Here is a 23775-nt window from a genome sequence, read left to right on the forward strand (position 1 = left end):
TGGCACAGATCTGGTGCCTGGTTATTTGGAAATGGGAGTGAGGGAAACCGATGGGTGGAAAATAATGAACTCTAAGCTTCCTAGGGGTGTGTGTATGTGTGTGTTAGGTGCTCAGTCATGTCTGATTCTTTGCGACCCCATGGACTGTAGCTTGCCAGGCTCCCCTGTTCACAGAATACTCCAGCACTGGAGTGGGTTGCCATTCCCTTCTCCAGGGGATCAAACCCAGGTCTTGCGCATTGTGGGCAGATTCTTTACCATTTGAGCCACCAGTGAATGAACAGGTATCATGAAACACCACTACTAACCCCCAAGAGAGAAGCCGTTTAGGGAGGGAGCTGTGAAACGATACGTCCAGCACTAGATGAGTTGAACCTGCACTAAACACTCACGTACCAATGGGCAGGCAGAAATGAGAAGTGGAGGAGACCTAGGATTAGGGGGTCAGAAGTCCTTTCCACAGAGGTGAGCGCTAAACTGTAGGAATGGAGTGAATATCAATGGAAAAGCAAAGTACAAGGGTCGCAACTTAGGGAGAAATCTGTCTGTGTGGCAAAGAGGCAGGAGAAGAACCAGGACAGAACAAGTTAATGGGCACAAGGAGGAAAGGGTTTCAGAAACAGAAAGTGAACAAGGGCATCGAACTCGGTAGGCCAAACGGGAAAGTCTCAGGGAAGATGCCGTATTATCCATGAAAAGAAAACAGAAATGGACAGGGAACGCTTAGGATAGACCAGACCTTAGAATACATGAAGTGTGACTAAAGGAAGCCAGACATTAAGGGGTTTGAGGCCACAGAGATGAGAGACAGATGTGGAGTATAGGCTGCGGTGCCCGCTTTGCACAAGGGAGAGTAAGAATGAACAGAACATGGATGGAAAATCCAGATGAATGTGGAGATGAAAAAGAGAAGTTGAGACAGGACGCAGAAATGGTCTCCATCTTCTCAGCACAGGAACTTCGTCTGCTAGGGAGGGAACGGGGAATCCCTTTAGGAACGCTGGTACCATGGGAAACACTCGAAACTGACTGTAGTTAAGTTTAGTTGATCAGTCACTCCATCATCCGACTCTTTGCAACCCCACGTACTGCAGTATGCCAGGCTTCCCTGTCCTTCACTATCTCCCAAAATTTGCTCAAATTCATGTCCACTGGGATGATAATGCCACGTTTACCAAGATGATGGTAAGTTTAGCAAGGTTTTAACTTGGGCTGAAAGCATTACAGGACTGTCTTGAGGGTCCAGCTGAGGTTAGAAAGGTTGTGTCTGTGGTAGGACACATCGTGCTGCAAGGCACGTTAGTGATTCTCAGCAGCGAGCCTGGGTAGCAAGGCTGAGACTGGAGATAATGAGTGGGCAAGGTCCCTGGAAGGAGGGAATTCAACTAAACTGATAAATTCAAAGCTGATATCCAGCAACCAGCCCAAATATGAAGGTAAATAAGAAAGGAAGGGCTGAGATTCTAGAGGTCTCCAGGTAAACGTGGTACCAGGAAGAGGCCACAAAGAAGCAGGGGCACTAGAGACCCTGATCCCCAGGGAAATATCACAGTTGGAGATACTGAAAATATCTTGCTTAGGAAAAAGTCCAGGAAATGAACTTCTACAAACGGGGGAAAAAGAGGAAATCTAAGACTATTTCTAGATGGTTTCAATTATCATTCACTCTCTTTCAATCTGTAAGTCTGAAGATTTTGAAAAAAATGTAATGCTGCTTTGAAATGGACTTAAAAGATGCACAGAAAGAACAGTCGCGAATACTGACAGGTAGACGTAAGAAAGACTAAAAAATGCCCTGGTATGATTTGAGTTGTATAAGCAGTCTGTTTTAAAATACTGATTGCCTTAACTGCAGATGATAAGCAAGTTACACAGGAGGCCTGGTACCTAAGAAGACAATCATATCACCCAGTTCTGCCAAGACTCACTTCTCCTGCCATGTGTTTTATGCCAGTAGCACAAGCTAATTCTGTTGGAGCAAGCCAGAATGTCACATAAGGGCTCTTTCCAGCTTCCTAATGCCTCCTGAGAGTACACGCTTCTTGCAAAAACACAGTGAGCAAGGCATATCAGGTTAGAGATATTACAAGGGAAATTTGGCAGGCAGCCATCATGGCTTTGTTTCAGCTGATATTCATAAAAACCTAGGCTAAGAAAATGGTAGCACAGTGTCTGGTGTTTGCGATCTGACAGCATGCAACATGTTTACAGCATGCATTAGGCCACAAACTTCAGTCTGGTGCCGGGGCATGCAGCAGAACCTCAGATCTGGTGGACAAAGGAGGGAAATGGGAAAGCATGTCTTGTACTGTAATAAATATGATTGCTCTCAGAAGACCACAAACAGGTGGTTTCTCACACACACACACACACACACACACACACACACACACACAAAACCACTGCTTTCAGAAAGATTAAAAAAAGTCAAATGTTTCAGGCTTGTTTGTATAGAATAAATAGAAGGGCAGTACACACTTGGCCAATTACAACATTTTTTATGAGGTTATGACTGACTATAATCTGGCAGAAACGAGTCCAACTGCAACAGCAAGAGTGAGGGTTTGGGGGAATTAGGTGAGGTTTTGGAGTGGGAATGAAAGTGAGAAGAGGAAGAAAGCTTTCATTAAGCAGTTCAGAATCTGCTAGGAGAATTTCTTAAAAAAAAAAAAAAAAGCATCCAGACTAATTTTGTTTTCACTCAAAACAACCTCTTATTTAGTATATTTTTCCTTTACGTTCTTGAACACATTTATAATGACTGCTTTTATGCCTTTGTTTCCTAAATCCAACATCTGAGCCATCTCAGCGAGGGTGTCTCTTGACTGCTTTTTTGTTTTTTTTTTTTTTCCTTGTCTAAGGGTAAGATTTTCCTATGTTTTTCATGTCTAGTAATTTTTTATTGTGTATTAGACATTTTGTATCTGCTTAATTTCTATGATGACTATTGATTTTTATTCTAGCAGGTACCTCAGTTTCAGGCTGATCATGCTGAATTTGTACAGGCCTACATGTATGCTTTAACAGAGCCATGGAAAGCCCAAAGTGTTCTTTTAACTTTTCAGGACTTACCTCCAAACTGTCTCCTCTGAAGAGCTTATGAAGTCTTGATTTTAGGAGCAGTTAGGGTGTCTCCAGGGCTGGTCATACTCTAGGACAAAGTCCTTATTTCTAATGTGAGTCTTTCTGATGCCTCAGTTAAAAGACCAGGGGGTTAACAGGTTGCTGTTTCCATGCTGGCTGGGCTAGAATGCAATGTCCACAGGACTGCTTGACCTCTGGTGTGGATGTTCCATTCTCACTCCTGGAGCTGCTGTCCTTTGGTAAGACACAGTCTTACCCTGAACATATCCACCCTCGGCCGTGGACTCACGAAGGACCCTCATGCAGACTTTTGCGGCCCCTTTCTGCACTGATACCTCATCTCCAGGCCCCTGCGCTACAGGCTGCAGCCGCTCAAGTTGCCCCAACTCTGTTCTCACTCTTTGGGTTCTAGGTCACTCAACTGCAGTAAGGAAGCTGCCCTGCAGTGAGCCAGATGACCATGGGGATCACCTCTAAGTTTCTTTTCACTCAGCAATCAACTTTATACTGCCTATCGTCCTGCCTATTGTCCTCGATGTTGTCCTATTGAGTCTAAAAACCATCATCTCATCCATCAGTCCAGTTGTTCACGGTGGAAGAACTAGTGATGGCCAACGTTGAGCATACTTTACGCTGTACTCCATATGGATGCTGAGTAAAAGTCATCCTCCACTCCATTTTTATCACATAGCCTTCTCAATGCATATGGGAAGTAGAGCTTCCTGGTGTCTCATAGAAGTGTCCCTAGAATCAATGATTTATTCACTCTAATGTTCTTTATACAAATTCATACTCATTCATTTAATAAACGTTTACTGAGAGTCTACTATGCTCTGGGAGCTGGGGACACAGCTGCGGGAGACAGAGGCATCCCTGCCCTTGTGGAGCGTGTTTCCTGGTGGGGACTGTGCTGGCCCTGCTCCAAAACAACGCTTCCCCTGCAGTTGTTCCTCTAATTACTGATGGTAGGAAAAAGGGAGACTCAGCATGGGCAGAATATAAAGAATAATAAAAAGACCTATTACTTACACAACACTTCCTATGTCCCAGGCCCTGCTATATGTGCTTTGTCCATGCTGATTTCACACTCACAGTTAGGACAGTATTATTCGAGTTAAGGATGCAGAGGCTGAGACTTGCCAACCTGTTTACACAGCTCATGCAAGGCAGAGACAGCATTTAAACCTAATCTGTCTCATTCTTGCTCACACATTCTTCACCACTTCATTGCTCTATTTCTAAGACAGAGAGGAGAATGACATTGGAGATGGGGGTGGGGAGAAACAGGGATTGTTTTCAAACAAAAAAAATCTCCATTTTTAATAGAAGCCACCTAGATGTCTAGGAAGACTGAGAGAAGCAAATAGATCACTATTCAAATGGGCACAAACTAGAAGTTGATGGACCTGGCACAGAGGTGCAGGATTTTGTCCTCCTTTTCCCCAGTTGAACACAAGGGAAGTGGCAATGTCCTGCATTTTGAATCAGAAAAAGAACAGCAGGCTGTTCTGAACCAAAGGCTTCCCGATTCCTTGGGGAAGCTGCTGATGTAGGTGGAAGTGACTGAACTCTAGGAATCCCCACACAGCAGAACTAGTCCCATCAGATGCTTCAAGAAAAAGTGCTCTGGGATCAGGTACATATGAAAATTACACCATCCCTCCTGGAGACTTAAAATGAGGCTCAACGTAGAAAAGGATCTGATTAAAACCTGTGGTAAAGAAATCTATGTTGTTTAACTCAGGATTTCCCCAGGTGAATTGACAGAACCCTTTTGTGAATAAATGAGCCTTGTCTGTGAGGGAGGGGGGAGGAGGGGGGAGGGAGGAGCTGGCTAACACCCATTGGAATTACTGCTCTAGGAACCCTATTTTAGAATTTGCTGTTTAATAGCAAACACTAAGCTAAACAAAAATTAATTTTTAGAGGAGGTCAAACCTAACTACTACTGTGCTAAATGGCGCATGGAGTCTTAACAAAGAGAATTCAAGTAGAGCTGTAGTTTAGGAACGAGAGAATATTACGTTTCTATTAGGTAGTAAATGACAAGCATCAAGTGCAAGAAGGTACCCATTTGTGCCTAGGCATAGCATTCCTTTATAGTTTACACCAAAATGATACACACATTTTAACAATTAAGTTTATTTGGAGACTTCAATTATTTTAATAAAACTTTTTGGGGAGAAAATAGTGTAATTAGCAGCCATGGGCTTGTTTGTTATTATGTCTTTAAGTCATCCCAGTTACCCATTTCTGGGAAGTCACAAGTTGTTAATAAGCTATCTTGTCACCACAACCTGAAGGAAACACCCAGATGCAGCCCAGGGCTCCTCATCAACCTTTGGAAGGAGATACCTGACTTCACCCTGAGGCGCACATCACGTGCCTACTGGTGAGCAGGTAGGGGACAGTTTCCTGTGCCCTCACGGAGCTCTGCCCTTTCTGCTCTCCCAATCTAAGATGCGAAGGCATCCTTTCCCACTCCAGCTGCAGCCTGCTAGGGCAGCATGTGCCCGGCACACTCGAGCCAGTTTCTTGGTAACAACACATCCCTTAGGAGTCCCTAGTTAACTCTCACAGCATTTTTTTGGCTTCTTCTGTCTCCTACTGTTTTAATTTGATTAGGCTGCTACCCACCTATTGTCTATAGCACAGAATTACTCTTATCTTTATGTCTTGCTGCATTCCCTCTGCTCAGCTGTCCTACCTGATTTTTTTTTCATTGTCAGTGTTCCAAATTCTCCTCTTAGTTTTCTAAGCTAGTACCTTCCTCTCTGATATTTCAACATGGACGTTTGTAGAACCATTAGTAACACAGGTTCTGGAGCTTAACTGCAGGTCTGAACCCAATACTCCATTTCCTAGCACCTGGGGACCTACGACAAGTTACTTAACATCTGAGTCTCAACTGGTGAACCTGTAAAATGAAGATCATACAGTACCTTCATGTGGTCATTGTGAAGATTAAATGAAACAAGCAGTGTGAAAAACACTTAGCATAGAGCTCAAGGCAAAAAAGGCATGAAAAGTTATGTTTGCACTTTCTAGTATTATTTCTTCTATACTGTCTCACATCCAAAATCTAGCTTTTCTTCTTGCCCTTTTTTTCCCCAAGGGTATAAATCTTATACAGACTAAGCAATTAAGATTTCCTGTAACATGAACTTGTCATTGTTCCTCACGTCACAAAATTAATAAAACTTCCTGTCTTTAAAACTCATAACCATCTTCCCCCCACCCTCCGACAGCACTGCTCTTACAACCCTAATTCATGAGATTTTCCTCTCTCATTAAACTATTTTTATTTTAAAATATCCTCAGGTGTTATAACAGACCAGCTTTTAAAAGATTAAAGTTTTGTTCAACACATTATGTTCAAATGAGTAAAGCAATTTAAAATAGGTATAAACAAAGGCTCTCCAATTTTCTACTCAGTTCTTTTTAATCCAAAAAGCTAGCTCCATTTTAGGAACCCTAACTCTGCAATTTCAGTCAATGTTATTGCCAAAGAAAGTGTCAACTCAATTTTGATGTGCCCCAAAGAACATTAGAGTTGCATAAATAGATAAATGAGCAGAAAAACATTAATTCTTTTTCTGTCTTCACTGCATAGCAAAATTAAGATTTTACTTCCCCCTGAGGTAAAGCGGAAAAAACCTCATTTGTTCCATATTCTGCACTATTCAGTATATTGCCATTAAGCTGATGTGCTTTTATATTACCTAACCCTTATTATTGTCTTGAATCTCTCCTGACTTCATGTGAATTTCAGTATGTTTCCCTTTTGTATCGAAAGCCCTTAAGACTTCTCCCCAAGTTCAATATTTTAAAAATTGGAATATAGTTGATTTTTGACTTACAAAGTTGTGTTAGTTTCAATTGTATAGTGATTCAGTTATACATACATATGAGACATATATACACTTTTTTAGATTCTTTACCATTATAGGTTATTATAAGATATTAAATAGTTTCCTGTGCTATACAGTAGGTCCTTGTTTATTTTATATATAACATATATTATTATATATATAATACTGTTAATCTCAAACTCCTAATTTATCCCTGTCCCCCTTCCCTCAATTTTCCCTTTGGTAATCTTAAGTTTGTTTTCTATGTCTGTGGGCCTTTTTCATAAATAAGTTGATTTGCACCATTTAAAAAAATTTTAATTGGAGGATAATTGCTTTTCAATATTGTGTGAAGGTTCACTGTACAAAGATTTTCACATATAAGCAATATCATATGATATTTGTCCTTGTCTGACTTACTTCACTTCATATGATAATCTCTAGATTAATCTATATTGCTACAAAGCATTATTTTTTATGGCTAATATTATGAGTAACAATTGAGGAACATTTAGATAGCTTCCATGTCTTGGCTATTGTAAACAGTGGTGCTATGAACACTGGGGTTCATTTATCTTTTTAAATTAGTTTTCCCCAAATATATGTCCAGGAGTGGGACTGCTGGATCATGGGGCACCTCTATTTTTGGTTTTTAGGGAACCTCTATACAGTTCTCCACAGTGGGTACACCAATTTACATTACCACCAACAGTGTAGGAGGGTTCCCATTTCTCCACACCCTCTCCAACACTTACTATTTATAGACATTTTGATGATGGCCATTCTGACTGGTGTGGGGTGATACCTCACTGTAGTTTTGATTTGCATCTCTCTAATAATTAGCAATACTGAGCATCTTTTCATGTGCCTATAGACCATCTGTATGTCTTCTTTGGAGAGATGTTTATTCAGATCTTCTGCCCATTTTCTGATTGTGTTGTTTGGCTTTTTGATATTAAGCTGTATGAGCTGTTTGTATATTTTGGAAATTAATCCCTTGTCGGTCACATCATTGGCAAATATATTCTCCCATTCCATCCATTGTCTTTTCATTTTGTTTATGGTCTCCTTTGCTGTGCAAAAGCTTTTAAGTTTAATTAGGTCTCAGTCTTTATTTTTGTTTTTATTTCCATTACTCAAAGAGATGGATCTAAAAAAATATTCGTGCAATTCATGTCACGGAGTGTTCTGCCTATGTTCTCCTCTAGGAATTTTAGAGTATCCAGTCCCCTTAAGGGTGCTTTCAGCATATTTTTGCCCCAAGGTGAGGCTTGGTTTCCTTCTTGCAGCTGTCCTTTGCTCACCTACCAGGTTTTCATTTATCACCTAGAAACTAATATCTAGAGTGTCTACCATGTATTCAGTCCTATGTTATGTATGTGGCACTGTCCACAAAGGAATCCCCAGTGAGAAGGGTTGTTACTAACCTGGGCAACCTTCCAAACACAGTCTTCTCTTGACTTAAAGATCATGAGTAAATGTCTCAGTCCCTTACATAACGTCTGCTTCTCTGCCAGCAAGGACATGATATGGCGAATTCTCCATTGCATCACATTTCTAAATACAACGATATGTCCAGTTCAACAGATCCTCTCCAGATCTTTCAGCTTATAGCAAATAAAGGAGATAGAGGAACCTGCCAAATGGCCTCATGGAGACAATCTAAAGGAAACCCTGAAGGTGGCACATCTCTTCAAAAAGTCACTGTACCAGATTAAAAGAAACTTGTGGGGACAAAACATCCAAGTGCAATGTGATGTGCTGGATTGGACACTGGGTCAGATAAACTACAGTAATGGACTTGTTTAGATCATCTGGGGAAACCTGCATATGATCTGGCTATTAGACTAGATGCAAATGTACTGAAAAAGTAGAGATCAGTGACAAAACTGAGCAGACTGTAAAAGACTGAGTACAGCTTTTGGTTAAAAATTATATGTTTATTTATGCATTTATTTTTATTGAAGTATAGATGCTATTATGTAGTATTTTTAAAAAGCAAGCTGAAATAACATATTTGGCATGTGATGATATGATACTGTATTAAAATAATAACTGCAATGTTTCCTTTGAAAGCTAAGACAGTAAAGAGATAAATCCGTAAAAATAAAAAAATAAAAAAAAAGCAAGCTGATACATTGACCTGAATCAGCCATGGGTAAGAAAAAAAAATAAAAAAAATAAAAAGCTGAAAAATGTGTTCTAAGGTGTAACCACTAGTGATTAGTTGAGTGGTGGGAATGTGATATTTAAATAAATTTTTTTGTTTGCTTACATTTTCTAATTTTCTACAATGTCTCCATATGGCTATAATTACAAAAGGTTATTTAATGGTTGAGGTTTTTAAAAAACTTTATTTTGTATTGAGATACAGTGCTTTTGAACTGTGGTGTTGGGAAAGGTTCTTGAGAGTTCCTTGGACTGCAAGGAGATCCAACCAGTCAGTCCTAAAGCAAATCAACCCTGAATATTCATTGGAAGGACTAATGACGAAGCTGAAGAGCCAATACTTTGGCCACCTGATGCGAAGAGCCAACTCATTAGAAAAGACCCTGATGCTGGGAAAGATTGAAGGTGTGAGGAGAAGGAGACAACAGAGGATGAGATGGTTGGATGGCATCACAGACTCAATGGACATGAGTTTGAGCAAGCTCTGGGAGATGGCGAGGGACAGGGAAACCTGGGGTGCTGCAGTCCATGGGGTCACAAAGAGTCGGACATGACTGAGCAACTGAACAACAGCAAAACTGGGGTCCAGCTGATTAACAATACCATGACAGTTTCAGATGAACAGGGAAGTGACTCAGCCACACTCCCCCAAACTCCCCTCTCATCCAGGCTGCTACGTAACACTGAGCAGAGTTCCATGTGCTACACAGCAGGTACCTGCTGATTATGCATTTTAAACACAGCAGTGTGTATATGCCCAGCCCAAACCTATCATTCTCCATGCCCCCACCCCCAAAACTGCAAGTTCAATTTCTAAGTCTGTGAGTCTGTCTTATGAGTTCATTTGTATCATTTCTTTCTAGATTCCACATATAAGGGATCTCATACAGTATTTCTCCTCTGACTTACTTCACTCAGTATGACACTCTTTAGGTCCATCCATGTTGCTGCAAATGATATTATTTTATTCTACTTAATGGATGAGTAATATTACATTGCATGTATGTATAAAGGGTTTTTTTTTTAAAATGACTCATTTTCTCCCAGAAGACTCATCTCAGAAAGTTCACACCCACTGATTACATCGTGGCTCTCTCAGATTTAAGTACATTCTACTGTACAGTTAATGCTAAACTATCATACTCAATTCAAATTCTCTGGTGGATTTTTTGTCTGAGGCCCTTGTTCCTGTTCTTCACCTTCACTGAAATCACACCCAGCAGATTATTTATTCCTTTAGTGAGTATAACACCTGTGTGATCAGCAGATCCGTGCTGCCAACCTGGTCGATGATACAAACAGGAAGAATGAATGTGAAAATCTCATAGACTCTCATTAGAATAAGGCTTATAGCACACCCCTTTGTACATACATAAACATATTTTACCCAAAACACAATAGCCATGCTATTAAAAAAATGCTGTTCAATACCATAATTAACTTACTAACTTATAAGACTATTTATCCTGTTCCTCAATATTACTAGGCTATTTTACATACATTCCAGTCACATAATTCTAATGTACACTTTAGAATTTAGAAACTAAAGTCTTTTCAAAACACATGCTAACCTCAGGAAACACAGGTTTGTGAGAAAACCAGAAAAGCACATACATCTTTATATATTTGTATCTAATGTGACTTTGAAGGTGTTCCGCTTAAAACATCCCCAAAGTTATGGGTACTGAGAAACTGTAGCTATTTTATCTCAGTTTCAGAACAGACTGATAAGTAGGAAACCCCAAGAGGACATGCAAATAGATGTTTACATTAATGAATTCTTTAGAAAGCATGCTTCATCAGAGAACTTTAAAGTGAGCACAGCGACTCCAATTCAAAGCCCTCTCCAGACAATGGTTAAGTAATTAATTTACTAAAAAGGCATTAAAATGAAGCAGTACAGATAATTCATTCCCAGCTTTCTGCCTCAGATCCTGAACCAATGATTTGGCACCAAGAAACCAGAAACACTCTGCCTTATATAAAAACGGGACAGTCAATAGAGATTCAAGCACTGAATTATGGGCAGAGATTTTTTCATTCTCCTTAAAAATTCACTTCAATGCTTGGTTTACTTTGCCTTTTTCTCTTGGGAGGTTGGGCGGGGGGTGGGGGGTGGGTTGTTGTCTTAACATAAGTTGATTTCAGGTTCCCTTCAAAAATTCCCGTCTCCTTAATTATTTGAGTTGGCTGAAACACCAAGTCCTCTTTTAGACCCGATATATCAAGTTCTAATAGTTCTCCGAGGTCGTGCTCACATGTTCAGTTTCAGTAAAAACTCATGTGACTGGACACAGAGGAGTCAGTTGAAAATGTTTTTCCTAAAAGGAGTTGCTACTATGTAACTTTGATATTAAGCTATTTCAATTTGTTATATCCCAATATCTTCTGATATTCCAACAATGTTCTGAATTCATACAGCACCTCTTTACCCCAGGTTTTAAAGTTTCACTCACATAAATCCATTAATCTCCCAAACTGCCCTATGAAGTCAAAAGAGCATACTCTAACTCTGCATACAAAATACTTCCAGAATGAGCTTATAAATCACTCATGTTTTCCGCCACATGAACAGAGAACTACAACCTGCCTCTCCCCAACAGAGAAACAAGAAAATTCCATATAAAGGTTGATTTTAAATAATCTCCTGTAAATATTTGAAGACTGAAAACATTTTTCCTACCCTGTTAAAAAGATACCTTTGAAAAATAAACGTGGCAGATACGAGGTTGCTATAAATTCTGAAAATGGCTTACCTATTAATGTAACTGAGGGCAACATAGGTTGGCTGCTGTAATTCTTGTTTTTCTAAAACACGTGGATCTGTATCTGAAATAAAAACACAATTACGATTTTTCAGCTTTCGCATCAGAATATATGAGGCTACCTAACCTAACATAACAGAGGCTAAATGAAGAAAAAGATTAATTTAGTAGACTACTTTTTAAAGAAACCTCAGTCAGCAAAACATAATCATTTGTTCATTCATTCATAAATAACAAGATATTGCATTACTTTTCAAGAGAATTCCAAACATCAACAGTGATAAAATGTCCATCTGTCACACAAACTCCTGCACAATCCCCCTCATAAATATTGGTTTTCACTGCTTACAGTTACAATGTTGGCATGGTTTTTGGCGGTTAATCGGCCTAAGAAAGAAAGTCTCTGTTAATTATGCTCACTTCAATGCTGGAACAAATTAGTTGCCGTTGGAGAGCTCCATCAATTTGAAAATCTACTGAGTATTGTTCATATTCCCTGAACACTTTTCTAGGTTTGGGTTCACATTCTAGAGGACAACGCTTCTCCTTCTTAATTGTATAATGAGTTTATTATAACTTTTCTAGACTCTTGATCAGAAATTTTCATGCTGGTTCAGAATCCACAAACATCACATTCATCAGAGGGTTTTTTTCCTCCTTGAAGAGACAGAATTCAAAACCATAGCAACCTTCTCTAACGATGTTTCTCCAACACAACATAAAAATGCACTTTTACAACTATAAATATATTCTCAGGTTTCTCATGTAAAGAACTGATTGAGCTAAATATACACAAAAACAGTGTTTCTATAGTAAAACTATAAAGAAACTGAACACATTTTTGTTTTCTTAGAAAAACGTTCAGACATTTCACACAGATTTCTTTTCATTACAACCTCACTTAAAACCATCTCATTATTAGAACTCTTCCAGCTGCATTCAGCAATAACACCTTCTTTGATGTAATGACAGATGCCATTTCCAGCACCTTTGTACAGAAAGTGTTTACTGCACGTGGTGGCTGTAAGATACACATGCTAACTTCAAAGTGTGGTAACAGGTGATGGGGGTAGAGGATGCAGACACAGTGGCATAGAGCAAGGGTGGCAAAAATGACAGCATAAAAATCAATTTACAAATGCTTTCCACTCCCAGACTAAAACCAGACAGTAGTGGCAATTTTATTCTTGGTGTTAAAGTTAAGAATCTCATGTTCACTTTATTGTTTTTCCTATGCCAAGAAATTTCAGAGACACACTATTCAGAAATCCTGCTTCCTGGGTCTCTGCCACGGCAAGTCCATGAAAGCCAAATTCCGAAACAAGAGACAAAGGTTCTCTGAATGGCTCCATCAAGTCGGGTCTCGAGGTTTTTGGCAGTGCAAGTGAGAACAGATCAGTAATTCAGCATTTCCTCTGCCTCCTACAATGATGACATATGCAACTGAGGCTGTCCCCACATCACTGGGCCTACAGAAATACTGTCTTACGAGCTTATTCCACCATCTTCTAAAACCCTAGGCTAGATGTATGCTCACATAGCCTCAAATTATGAGTGGTGAAAAAAAAGGACATCCAGAAGCTTCCAAATACCTCTGCATAACAACAACAACAACAACACTATCTGCAAGCACCTCAGGCAGGATTCTCCTGTTTTCCTGGAATGCAGACTCCGTAACCAACAAGGAAGTAGAACCTCCGGACAGATGTCCACCAGGCCTGAGCCATCTTTCTCAGGTTAATGTCTCCCTAGGCAATCTGCAGGACATCCATGAAATCTTCACGTTCTTAAAACGAAATTAGGTACCTGGTACCCACAGTCAGTAGAAGTCTGCATGCATGCCACTGGAGGAAAAGCATCAGGGGCCAGTCAAGAATAAACATCAGCTCCTTCACCCGCTTCCTGGCTCACTGGTGCGTGGTGATCATGACTCACCATTTTATGGATTTAATTACACCAGGGAGCCTTCCACATTCAGTAAAAGTATAATAGCTGCCTTCATTATTTCTCCCTCCCTGACAGAAAAGGAACTGCCTAATGCTGAAAACTCTCCACAGGAGGGTTAGAGTGACAAGGATATAGGGTGTTCACAGCAGGCTGACGATGTCCTTCTCCCAAAGACAGGACGTCATTTAGCAGAATGACCTGGAGAAGAGTAACTCTAGCCACTGGAGATGATGACTGACTATACCAAGAACATCCTTTATGTGCCACACTGATAAGACTTTTTTTTTGCATAAGTTGCTACAACAAGAAATGTGACACAAACTGCAGTGGCTACAGTACCCAGTTCTCCCAGATATTTCTCTGGCTTATGGTACCAATGAAAATGGCAACCTTGAACACTGGCTGTCACTGCCCAGAGGTAAAGTCCACCTCAGTAAATGGCCTGTGGGCTAGGAATACTTGAGAATTTTTCATGGTACACAAGAAACCACTAAGAGATGACTTTTTTGTCTCACATCATCCCAGCACAGTCACAGATTTCAAGCAGACTGAAGACTAAGAGAATGCAAATATGAAAATGTATTTTAAAATACCCAAGTGATGAAAACCTAACGACTTACTTCAAAGTCTCTAAGACACAGTATCCTCTGAAGTGGATGGCAATGTGCCTCCTGTACCATTCCTCTGTCGGGGTAACAGCTTGAACACACTGCTCCACAAAGTGGAGCCTGCTGTAGCTCATGCGACCTACTGTCCTGTGGCTTTACAGATGCAATTAAATGCCAAAAGCCGGATGTCACAGCACCACCTCCCATGACTTCTCAAGCGGTGGAGAGAAAAACCAGGCAGACAGCTGGAATAAGGAAAGGACAACCTTCAGACCCTTCTGGATAAACCTAGAGTCCCACATGGTGGAAGAAGGGCCAAGAGCACACCCTGCTCAACGGTGGAGGCACATGTTCATCATGGCTGTCCCTGGTGTTGGGAACCATGGTGACCGACTGCCTGGATCTGGGGCCCCTGTTGAGTCTTTGGTAGCTTTACCTTCAAACTTCAGGAAAACTCAAAGTTGTTTCATGAGTTAGCAGAGGCTAACTGATGAGGTCAAGGGCTTTGGCTGTGCTTCAGCTAGTCTGCATTGTTGGGATTTTTATATGCCTCTGGAATTATTTCCAACATAAGAAAGTAAAAACCCAGCTATAATGTGTCTCAGCAAGACTAACGAAGCCTCTCTCAGCAATGAGCTACTTGTAGGCTGGGAGGCAGGAGTGAGGAGGAGACAGGACATCACACCCTCAAGAAGGCCTTCCTCAAATTCTATATCCTCGAAACACTGGGCTCTGTGCTCGGTGTGGAGGGCAACAGTGGGAGGCCTGAGACGATGTGGGTGGGAAGGAAGGCAACCCCTGAAGATAAGACCCTGGAGAGGCAAAGGCCCACCCAACCAGATGAGGGATACTGAAGGTCGGGAAGGAAACACCACTGTTCTGTGGACTCACTTGGTAACAGTTAATGGGCACGGTCTGTTCTCAGTCTCCCCCTAACAGCTGAACTCACAAAGCTGCAGAGCCTTCCGCAACATCCTGGCTGAACACCACATCCCTCTGCCTTTCTCTGCACCACCTCTTCCCCAGGACTGTCCTTGCCCTGGGGCAAGACCACAGACTCTGGGCCTATCCCTTCCGCTTCCCATGCTGCCCAGAGGAGAGCCACCTCAACTTCTTTGCTCTCTCCAGCACTCAGTTCAGGGCCAGGCATATAGGAGATGATGCATAATCATTAATAAATGGACATGCTAATTTTATGATGTGAAAAATTGAAGACTTTTGGTCAAACGTGACAAGTGGATCAAAGGCATCTATTTCCTTCACCATCCAAGGTCTCGTGCATGCATGTTCAGTCATGTTCAACTCTTTGTGACCCCATGAACTATAGCTCTCCAAGCTCCTCTGTCATTTTCCAGGAAAGAACACTGGAGTGGGTTACCATTTCCTACTCTAAGGGATCTTCCCGACCCAGGGATTGAACCTACATCTTCTGCATTGACAGGCGGACTCTTTACTACTGGCACCACCTGGGAAGCCCATATCCAAAGCTCCACTAAGGAAGAAATAAAGGAATTACAAATTCTCCAGGGATAGAAAAAAAAAAAATGAGGCAACGTCAGCAGACAAGTGATTTCAACCAGTGTTTTGAAAGATGGAAAGCTCATACAGGAGTACGAGTGACCTAGGGAGTACAGAGGAAGCCACAGTCTCAAGTGCCCACAGCAGGGGAGACACATGAGCCAGGAGGGGAGCCCCCTGTCGAAGCCTGAGAGGCCCTGGACTTGGAGGTGCCAGGTGCTGCCAAAGGCAAGGAAGGGGAAAACAGGAGAATTGCTTAAAAGGCTGATTATCCACAGACACTGAACCAGGAAACCAAGCACAGCGGAGACCAAGGAAGAGTGGGGAGAACACAGGGCTGAAAATAAGGAGATGAAAGTAGAAATACACCTACTTCACTGGTCTTCAGAATGCTGGCAGCCAGGCGGGAGGGTTCCTCTTGATTAAGCTAAGTGGGCGCAGAGATGAGATGGCCAGATGCTGACATCTGGCGATTCCCTGATTAAGTGATTTCCCTGCAGATAAGTCAACAAGCTTCATCCACGCCTCTATCCAGAGCCTCCCATCAGCTTTTTATTACCTTGGCGTCTTAAATAGGAGCCAAGAGCAGTCAAGGAAGGGTCATTAGACATCGGAGGCTAAGTCTTGAACATGAATGGGAGATACCAAAATAAATAAATGGTGGGAGATAGGAGCAAAGGAGCAGACAAATTGAGGCTTGGAAAGTTAAGTGACAAGCCTATTTACACAAACTCAGTTAACAGCACGGCTAGGACCAGAAGTCCTGCATCCTCAGAATCATTAGGCCATGTTCTGACCATTTAAAAGGCTGCTCATCCTCTGAAGTCAACTCGTTGCTACCATCCAGTTGTAACACTGGCCTCCACACAATCTTTATAGCTCTTAAAAGCTTGGCAAAGTTCTGTTACAACTTTTCAATCCACTTTTAGGACTGAATTTTGATGAACCAACAATTTACAAAGACCAATGTTTAATTCACAGCTAGTTTATTTCAGCTGCTGAAATAAATATTTCTTGCTGGCAATAGTCCTTCCAAAAATAAAAATAAAATAATCCTACAATTGCCCATAACCAGCCTTTGAATGGATCAACTTTTCTTTCGTTTATAGACACGTCATTTGAAACTTTTCCCAAGCCATAATTTCCATTACAGGGCAGTCAGTGCAAATTACAGTGAGATTCTTGCCTTTCCAAATTCAATGTGAAATCCAGATGCAGTTAAGTGTTGCTGTAAACTTTATGAGTTAAATATCTCAAAGTTGGGGACATTGTGCAGTATAGTAACACCATCTATTAAAAAAGCATCCATGTTCCCATTTGTAGCCTGAGTTTTCCTCCACAAGTGAATGAATAAACATTATTCAATCAAGAACCGTTTGGACAATGCTCCAGGAGCCTGATTTATAAACAAACACAGCAAACTGCAGACTTTAAAGTTTCCGACATGGCCAGGGGGCTAAAGTTATTAGAAATAGACTGTTTGGACCAGAGTGCTTTCTAACTCTTCACCAACCCATCAAACTCCTATTGATGACTGCTTGAGAGTGGTAGCTATTTTTCCCGAGTAAAAGATGTGGAACCTTATATGTATGACACTGTCAAGTCCACACTCTTCAACCAAATTCTCCACCTTGTTACCTGGGACAAAAGAGACTGCCAGAGCCCATCATGGCTGCCAGGAACGCTTATGCAGCCCACAACCCGTACATCTGTATACAGCAGCCCTGAAGACTGGGGTGCTGGAGTTACACGACAATAAAATTCTTCTATACAGGAGTAAGACCAAAACTTCGTCTCATTTGATCTTACACACTTGGATGCTTTTACACACAAATGGACGTGTTTGCTTTCCTCAGAAATGAACCTGATGATGGATCCAAGTAACATGTCATACAAAAGTCCATAAAGGAGCTTCTTTGTCGTTCGTGCCCATGGGAAGAGCCTATAAGCAGATATGTGGGTGAGAAGGGAGTTGCTGGTGGCTGAGGCTAAGTGACAAATGATAAGACAGGGAAAATGATGCTCTTGAAATCCTCGCTTGAAGGGTGGAAGGAAAATGGCTGTTCATAAAGAGACCTTCCACTCCTTCTGCCTAAAATTGTTTGCCCAAGAAAAGTCCTACTCATCCTCCAAGGTGCTGACCTATATACTACCTCTACCATGCACTGTGCTACAGACATCTGCAAATCTGTCTTAGCACCCCAGCAAAACAAAAGCTCCTTAAGGGACCAGATGTTACAGGTCACAAACCCTAAGTCCAGTGCTCTGTAAATAGTCAGTGAACATATGCTGAACAAACAAATGAACGCCCCATGCATGCGTAACACGAAAGACACAAACGGCAGCATCCGGCTCTGTCTGTTCCACTATGGAGTTCGATGGACAGGAAAGGAAAACAGACTCAGGCGTTTAAGTGACTGTCCAGTATAGAGAGATATCGACATGAAAAATACATGCCAGTAAACACAGATGGACAGAGGCAGAGAAAATAATGCCAAATTCAGAATAATGGAGGGCAGGTATAAAGGGCTAATTTGGGAAGGATTCACTGATGAATAGGAACTGAGGTGGGTTTTAAAGGAAAGGGAACTAGGCATAGGGAGTGGCTCATAGGTGAGGTTAGGGGATCCAAAAATGGCATTAAGATTGAAGCAGAAAGCACAGGTGAGAAGTCTGTGGGCACTATGGAAAGGCAATAGGGCTGAAGAGCCAATATTCATTAGTTATAAAATATTTATAGAGATAGTTTAAAACAGAGGTCCTGAACTGTGGGTAATTCCACCCCCCCACCTCACCCCCTATCGGGATGTCTGGCAAGGTCTAGAGACAACTGGGGGGAGGTCCCACTGGTATCTACTGGGCAGAGGCCAAGGACACTGCTAAACATCCCTACCATGCACACACAGGACAGCACTCCCCTCCCCCCAACAAAGAGTTACCCGGCCTAAAATGCCAACAGTACAGGTACTGAGAAACCCTGTTTAGAGCTCTAGGAATATGATGATGATGGAGCTCTTGCTTCCAGACTTTTTTCTCTTTTCTGTGGTCTAAATCAAAAGGCTGGTTAGGAGGCTACAAGAGATACAAGAGGTTGTTTGGACTGACAAGAGCTCGAACTTTCCTCACAGAGACAAAGAACCTGAATTCGTTTCAAGAAAGACATACTGACCTCTCGTTATGAACCAACTACATAAGGAAAATTCTAAGTCAGTCGATTCACAACTGAGCAGCAAAGACCACACAATTCACAGTCAACAATAATCCAAGACAGACTGAGATTCTGTGCCAACCTAGAGGACTATACTAACTGCTGGTGAGACAAGACAGGATTCCCAGGAAGCATCAGAGAAACTTCTTGCAAGGAAATTTTACACGAGCCTTGAACTAAATATACAGTCAGAAAAGGTGAGAAAACGGTAAATCAGAAAATGGCCTGAGCAGAAGCAGAAACCAGCAGCGATGGGGGCAAGAAGGTGTGGCTAGAACTCTGCATGAAGAGTCTTGCAATTCAGATCAGGCCCACGTCCTAGAAGGTCTAAAATGTTCTCCAAAAGTCTGCACTTAATCCTGTGAACAAAAGAGAGCCTTAGAAGGAGTAAACTGATACGTTCCATGTTTTAGAAAAATAACTGGGGGCTGGTGTGGAAGATGGGGAAAAAACTGGAAGAAAGAAGTATAAGATTTGGTGAAAGCAGAAATGGAAATACACAATTTTTTTTCTTGTGTACAGAGTTGATGGCCTCATTACCAAAAGGAAGTAACTAGAAAATGAAAAGGGTTTGACAGGCAAGAAAAGGAGGTCTGCTTCTGATGTGTGGGCAGACATTTTGCAGAAGCAAGACGACTCAAAGGAAGAAGAGATAAAGGGCTCAGGACACAGATAGGGACTGCAGCACTGGAGATTCCCACCAAAATGCCACATTCCAGCAGGCACTGGAAGCAGACCATTTACCACAAAACAAACGACGATATACAGCAAAAACCTGGCCATCCTGAGCCAAAACTTGGTTATCACATTAACTCAGCCAATTCATCAGACAGTACTGACTGAGGAAAAAGAGAGAGAGCGTACTGATTGAGGACCTAGTACACCTAGTAGAATTCCACCAGGGATAAAGAAAAGCCAGAGGCTGCACTGCATCTGAAACCAAGTAATTGGTAAACTTCACAAGGGAATGAATATGAAAGATTGGGACAAAAAGAGACCTGAATTGAAACAGACTCGGAGTTCAGTGTTTTAAATGATTTGGTGCCCAAGTCTCTAAGGCTCACTGTTGTAATTATCCTCCCACGGGAATCCCTACTCCCACTTCTTCATATTGCCAAGAATTATAATGCAACTTCCCCAAACAAGTCAAAATGCCGCCTTTCAATACTAGCTATATAACCTCTTCAAGTTTTAGTTTTTTTTCATCTACAATTTTGATAAGGATAGAACTTTTGCATGAGGGTTAAATAAACAATGTGTTAGGTGTAGCTACTAGCATGTGAGCAAATTTGGAAAACTCAGCACTGGCCACAGGACTGGAAAAGGTCAGTTTTCATTCCAATCCCTAAGAAAGGCAATCCCAAAGAATGCTCAAACTATCGCACAATTGCACTCATCTCACACGCTAGTAGAGTAATGCTCAAAATTCTCCAAGCCAGGCTTCAGCAATACGTGAACCGTGAACTCCCAGATGTTCAAGCTGGTTTTAGAAAAGGCAGAGAAACCAGAGATCAAATTGCCAATATCCACTGGATCATCAAAAAAGCAAGAGAGTTCCAGAAAAACATCTATTTCTGCCTTATTGACTAAGCCAAAGCCTTCGACTGTGTGGATCACAATAAACTGTGGAAAATTCTTCAAGAGATGGGAATACCAGACCACCTGACCTGCCTCTTGAGAAACTTGTATGCAGGTCAGGAAGCAACAGTTAGAACTGGACATGGAAGAACAGACTGGTTCCAAATAGGAAAAGGAGTACGTCAAGGCTGTATATTGTCATCCTGCTTATTTAACTTATATGCAGAGTACATCATAAGAAACGGTGGGCTGGATGAAGCACAAGCTGGAATCAAGATTGCCAGGAGAAATATCAATAACCTCAGAGAGGCAGATGACATCACCCTTATGGCAGCAAGTGAAGAACTAAAAAGCCTCTTGATGAAAGGGAAAGAGGAGAGTGAAAAAGTTGGCTTAAAGCTCAACATTCAGAAAACTAAGATCATGGCATCTGGTCCCATCACCTCATGGGAAATAGATGAGGAGACAGTGGAAACAGTGTCAGACTTTATTTTTTTGGGCTCCAAAATCACTCAGCCATGAAATTATAAGACACTTACTCCTTGGAAGGAAAGTTATGACCAACCTAGATAGCATATTAAAAAGCAGAGACATTACTTTGCCAACAAAGGTCCGTCTGGTCAAGGCTATGGTTTTTCCAGTGGTCACACATGGATGTGAGAGTTGGACTGTGAAGAAAGCTGAGCGTCGAAAAATTGATGCTTTTGAAGTATGGTGTTGGAGAAGACTCTTGCGAGTCCCTTGGACTGCAAGGAGATCCAACCAGTCCACCCTAAAGGAGATCAGTCCTGGGTGTTCATTGGAAAGACTGATGCTGAAGCTGAAACCCCAGTACTTTGGCCACCTCATGAGAAGAGTTGACTCATTGGAAAAGACCCTGATGCTGGGAGGGATTGGGATCAGGAGGAGAAGGGGATGACAGAGGATGAGATGGCTGGATGGCATCACTGACTCAATGGGCGTGGGCTTGGGTAGACTCCAGGAGTTGATAATGGACAGGGAGGCCTGGTGTGCTGCAATTCATGGGGTCGCAAAGAGTCGGACACAACTGAGTGACTGAACTGAACTGAACTAGTTGGTTCTTTAGCCCATAGAATATTTTGAAATCAAACTCTGCAGTGCTGTGGATTATCTTCATTTTATAGTCAGTGGTATTATGATACACAGAAAATCTGAGAATTCATCATTCATATAATGTAGTTGATATTGCTGGCTACCATCAAGTAGTTATTTTTCCCTTTTTCCTTCATGAAAAAAGTGAAAGTGTTAGTCACTCAGTCATGTCTGACTCTCTGTGACCCCATGGACTGTAGCCTACTAGGCTCCTCCGTCCATGAAATTCTTCAGGCAAGAATACTGGAGTGGGTAGCTATTCCCTTCTCCAGGGGATCTTCCCCATCCAGGGATCTTCCCCAGGTTTCCTGTATTGCAGGCAGATTCTTCACCATCTGAGCCCACCAGGGAAGCCCCTTTTTCCTTCGTAATGCTTAGGAATATGGCTGACTAGTATAAAGACTACATTTCCCAGCATCCCTTGAGCCAGGTGCAGCTCTATGACTAAGGCCTTGTTAATAAGATTTAAGACTTCTGGGAAGCCCCTTTAAAGTCAGGAGCCTTTCTTTGTGGTATTTCCCCTCCTGCATCTAATCTGGATATTAAATAATTTGGGGAATAGAAGTCATACGTGGCTAAGCAACATAATAGGAGCCTGGATCCCTAATCCCATGAGGCCCACCACCACTCTGACCCCCTCCAGACTTCCTGAAAGTGAAAGAAATAAACTCTTCCACTTAAGGCACTGCTGTGTAGGGTTTTCCAGTTACATGAAGCCAAACCAAATCTGAACAAAACAGTTGGAATGCTGGTTTATTTTGTTGGGACTTAAAGTTATAATCTGAACTATGTAATATTTTATGTCTTGCCTTTTTTTTTTAAGATTCTTAAAAAATTCTCTTTAAAAATTAACATACCAGCTGATGAAAACAAAATCAGAGTAAAATCACACTCACATCATAAAACCATCTGTGACTCACTCTTAACCTCGGATAATTAAAAGAATGGGAAAAAGAAGAAGGGAAAACCATCATGTCAAATTATGGCTCCTCTGGTAGCTTTAGGACTTTCTTTAGAATTGGTTATTAGTGGGCAATAATGAAGCAAATTGCACATGCATATTACTTCTGAGTTATGAACAATGCAACCAGCAATAACCTTTGAAGCTGTCAGGATCTTTTCAGGCAAGCAATTAAAGTGAAAAATGAGAGTGTGCACAATTTCCATCACCCAATACTACATGTAATAACATCACCTACAAACACTGACATAAGAGTGTGACTCGGTCTGAATATTTATTAATGCAGATCTGTTCCCATTTGTTCCTTTTTCCCCCTGTAACCCATTCCACCCCCACCTGCCAAAAATTTTTTTTTTCATTTCTTTAAAGGGCTGCTCTGACATCATGAATTACATTTACCTGAAACCTACATGCACTATGACATCCCTCTTATCTTCACCTCAGGAAAGTTCCTTCCTTATCCCCTGGCCAAAATACAAATTCAGGGCAAACTTGGATTCCAGAGAAGAAAAAGTACATAAGGACATAAGCTCTGATTAGGAAAACACAAAATCAAGATTATAATAATTAACATTAACAACTGATATTTATATGAGGCCAAATATCTGTCAAGCCTTGCATGCTAGGGACTGAAGGCCCTTCAGTCACCCATCAAGGTCCCATTTCTCATGTACATCAGACTCTGGAGGATGACTTACACTGATCTATAATAAAAATGGGCTGATGTAAAAAAACACACACACACACACAAAAACTGACTATCTGCTTAAGTGTAGAAATCACTCCTTGCTTACATATGTTTCATGATTTAAATACTTGGTAGGACTTCGAGAAAAGGCAGGAATAAAGAGAGGTTAGCCACTTGGATTAGGTTTTTCCAAGCAGAGAAGAAACCCTTGTGCTGAATCTGAAGATGTGAGGCTATGGGTCCTATAAGCAAATCTGTCTCATATGGTTTCAGTCATTTCTATGC

At 41.4% G+C, this 23775-nt stretch overlaps 1 protein-coding gene across 3 annotated transcripts in view; it reads right to left on the bottom strand.

The window, feature by feature from the left end:
• JAZF1 (JAZF zinc finger 1) overlaps positions 1–23775 on the bottom strand; it is a 322431-nt gene that overhangs the window by 132451 nt on the left and 166205 nt on the right. For all 3 annotated transcript variants that reach the window (XM_070467832.1, XM_070467838.1, XM_070467827.1), the window contains exon 2: positions 11861–11933. In XM_070467832.1, the coding sequence (XP_070323933.1) occupies positions 11861–11933 (73 nt within the window). The remainder of the gene's footprint in view (positions 1–11860; positions 11934–23775) is intronic.

This window comes from Odocoileus virginianus, chromosome 1 (genome assembly GCF_023699985.2).
Source record: "Odocoileus virginianus isolate 20LAN1187 ecotype Illinois chromosome 1, Ovbor_1.2, whole genome shotgun sequence".
NCBI lineage: Eukaryota > Metazoa > Chordata > Mammalia > Artiodactyla > Cervidae > Odocoileus > Odocoileus virginianus.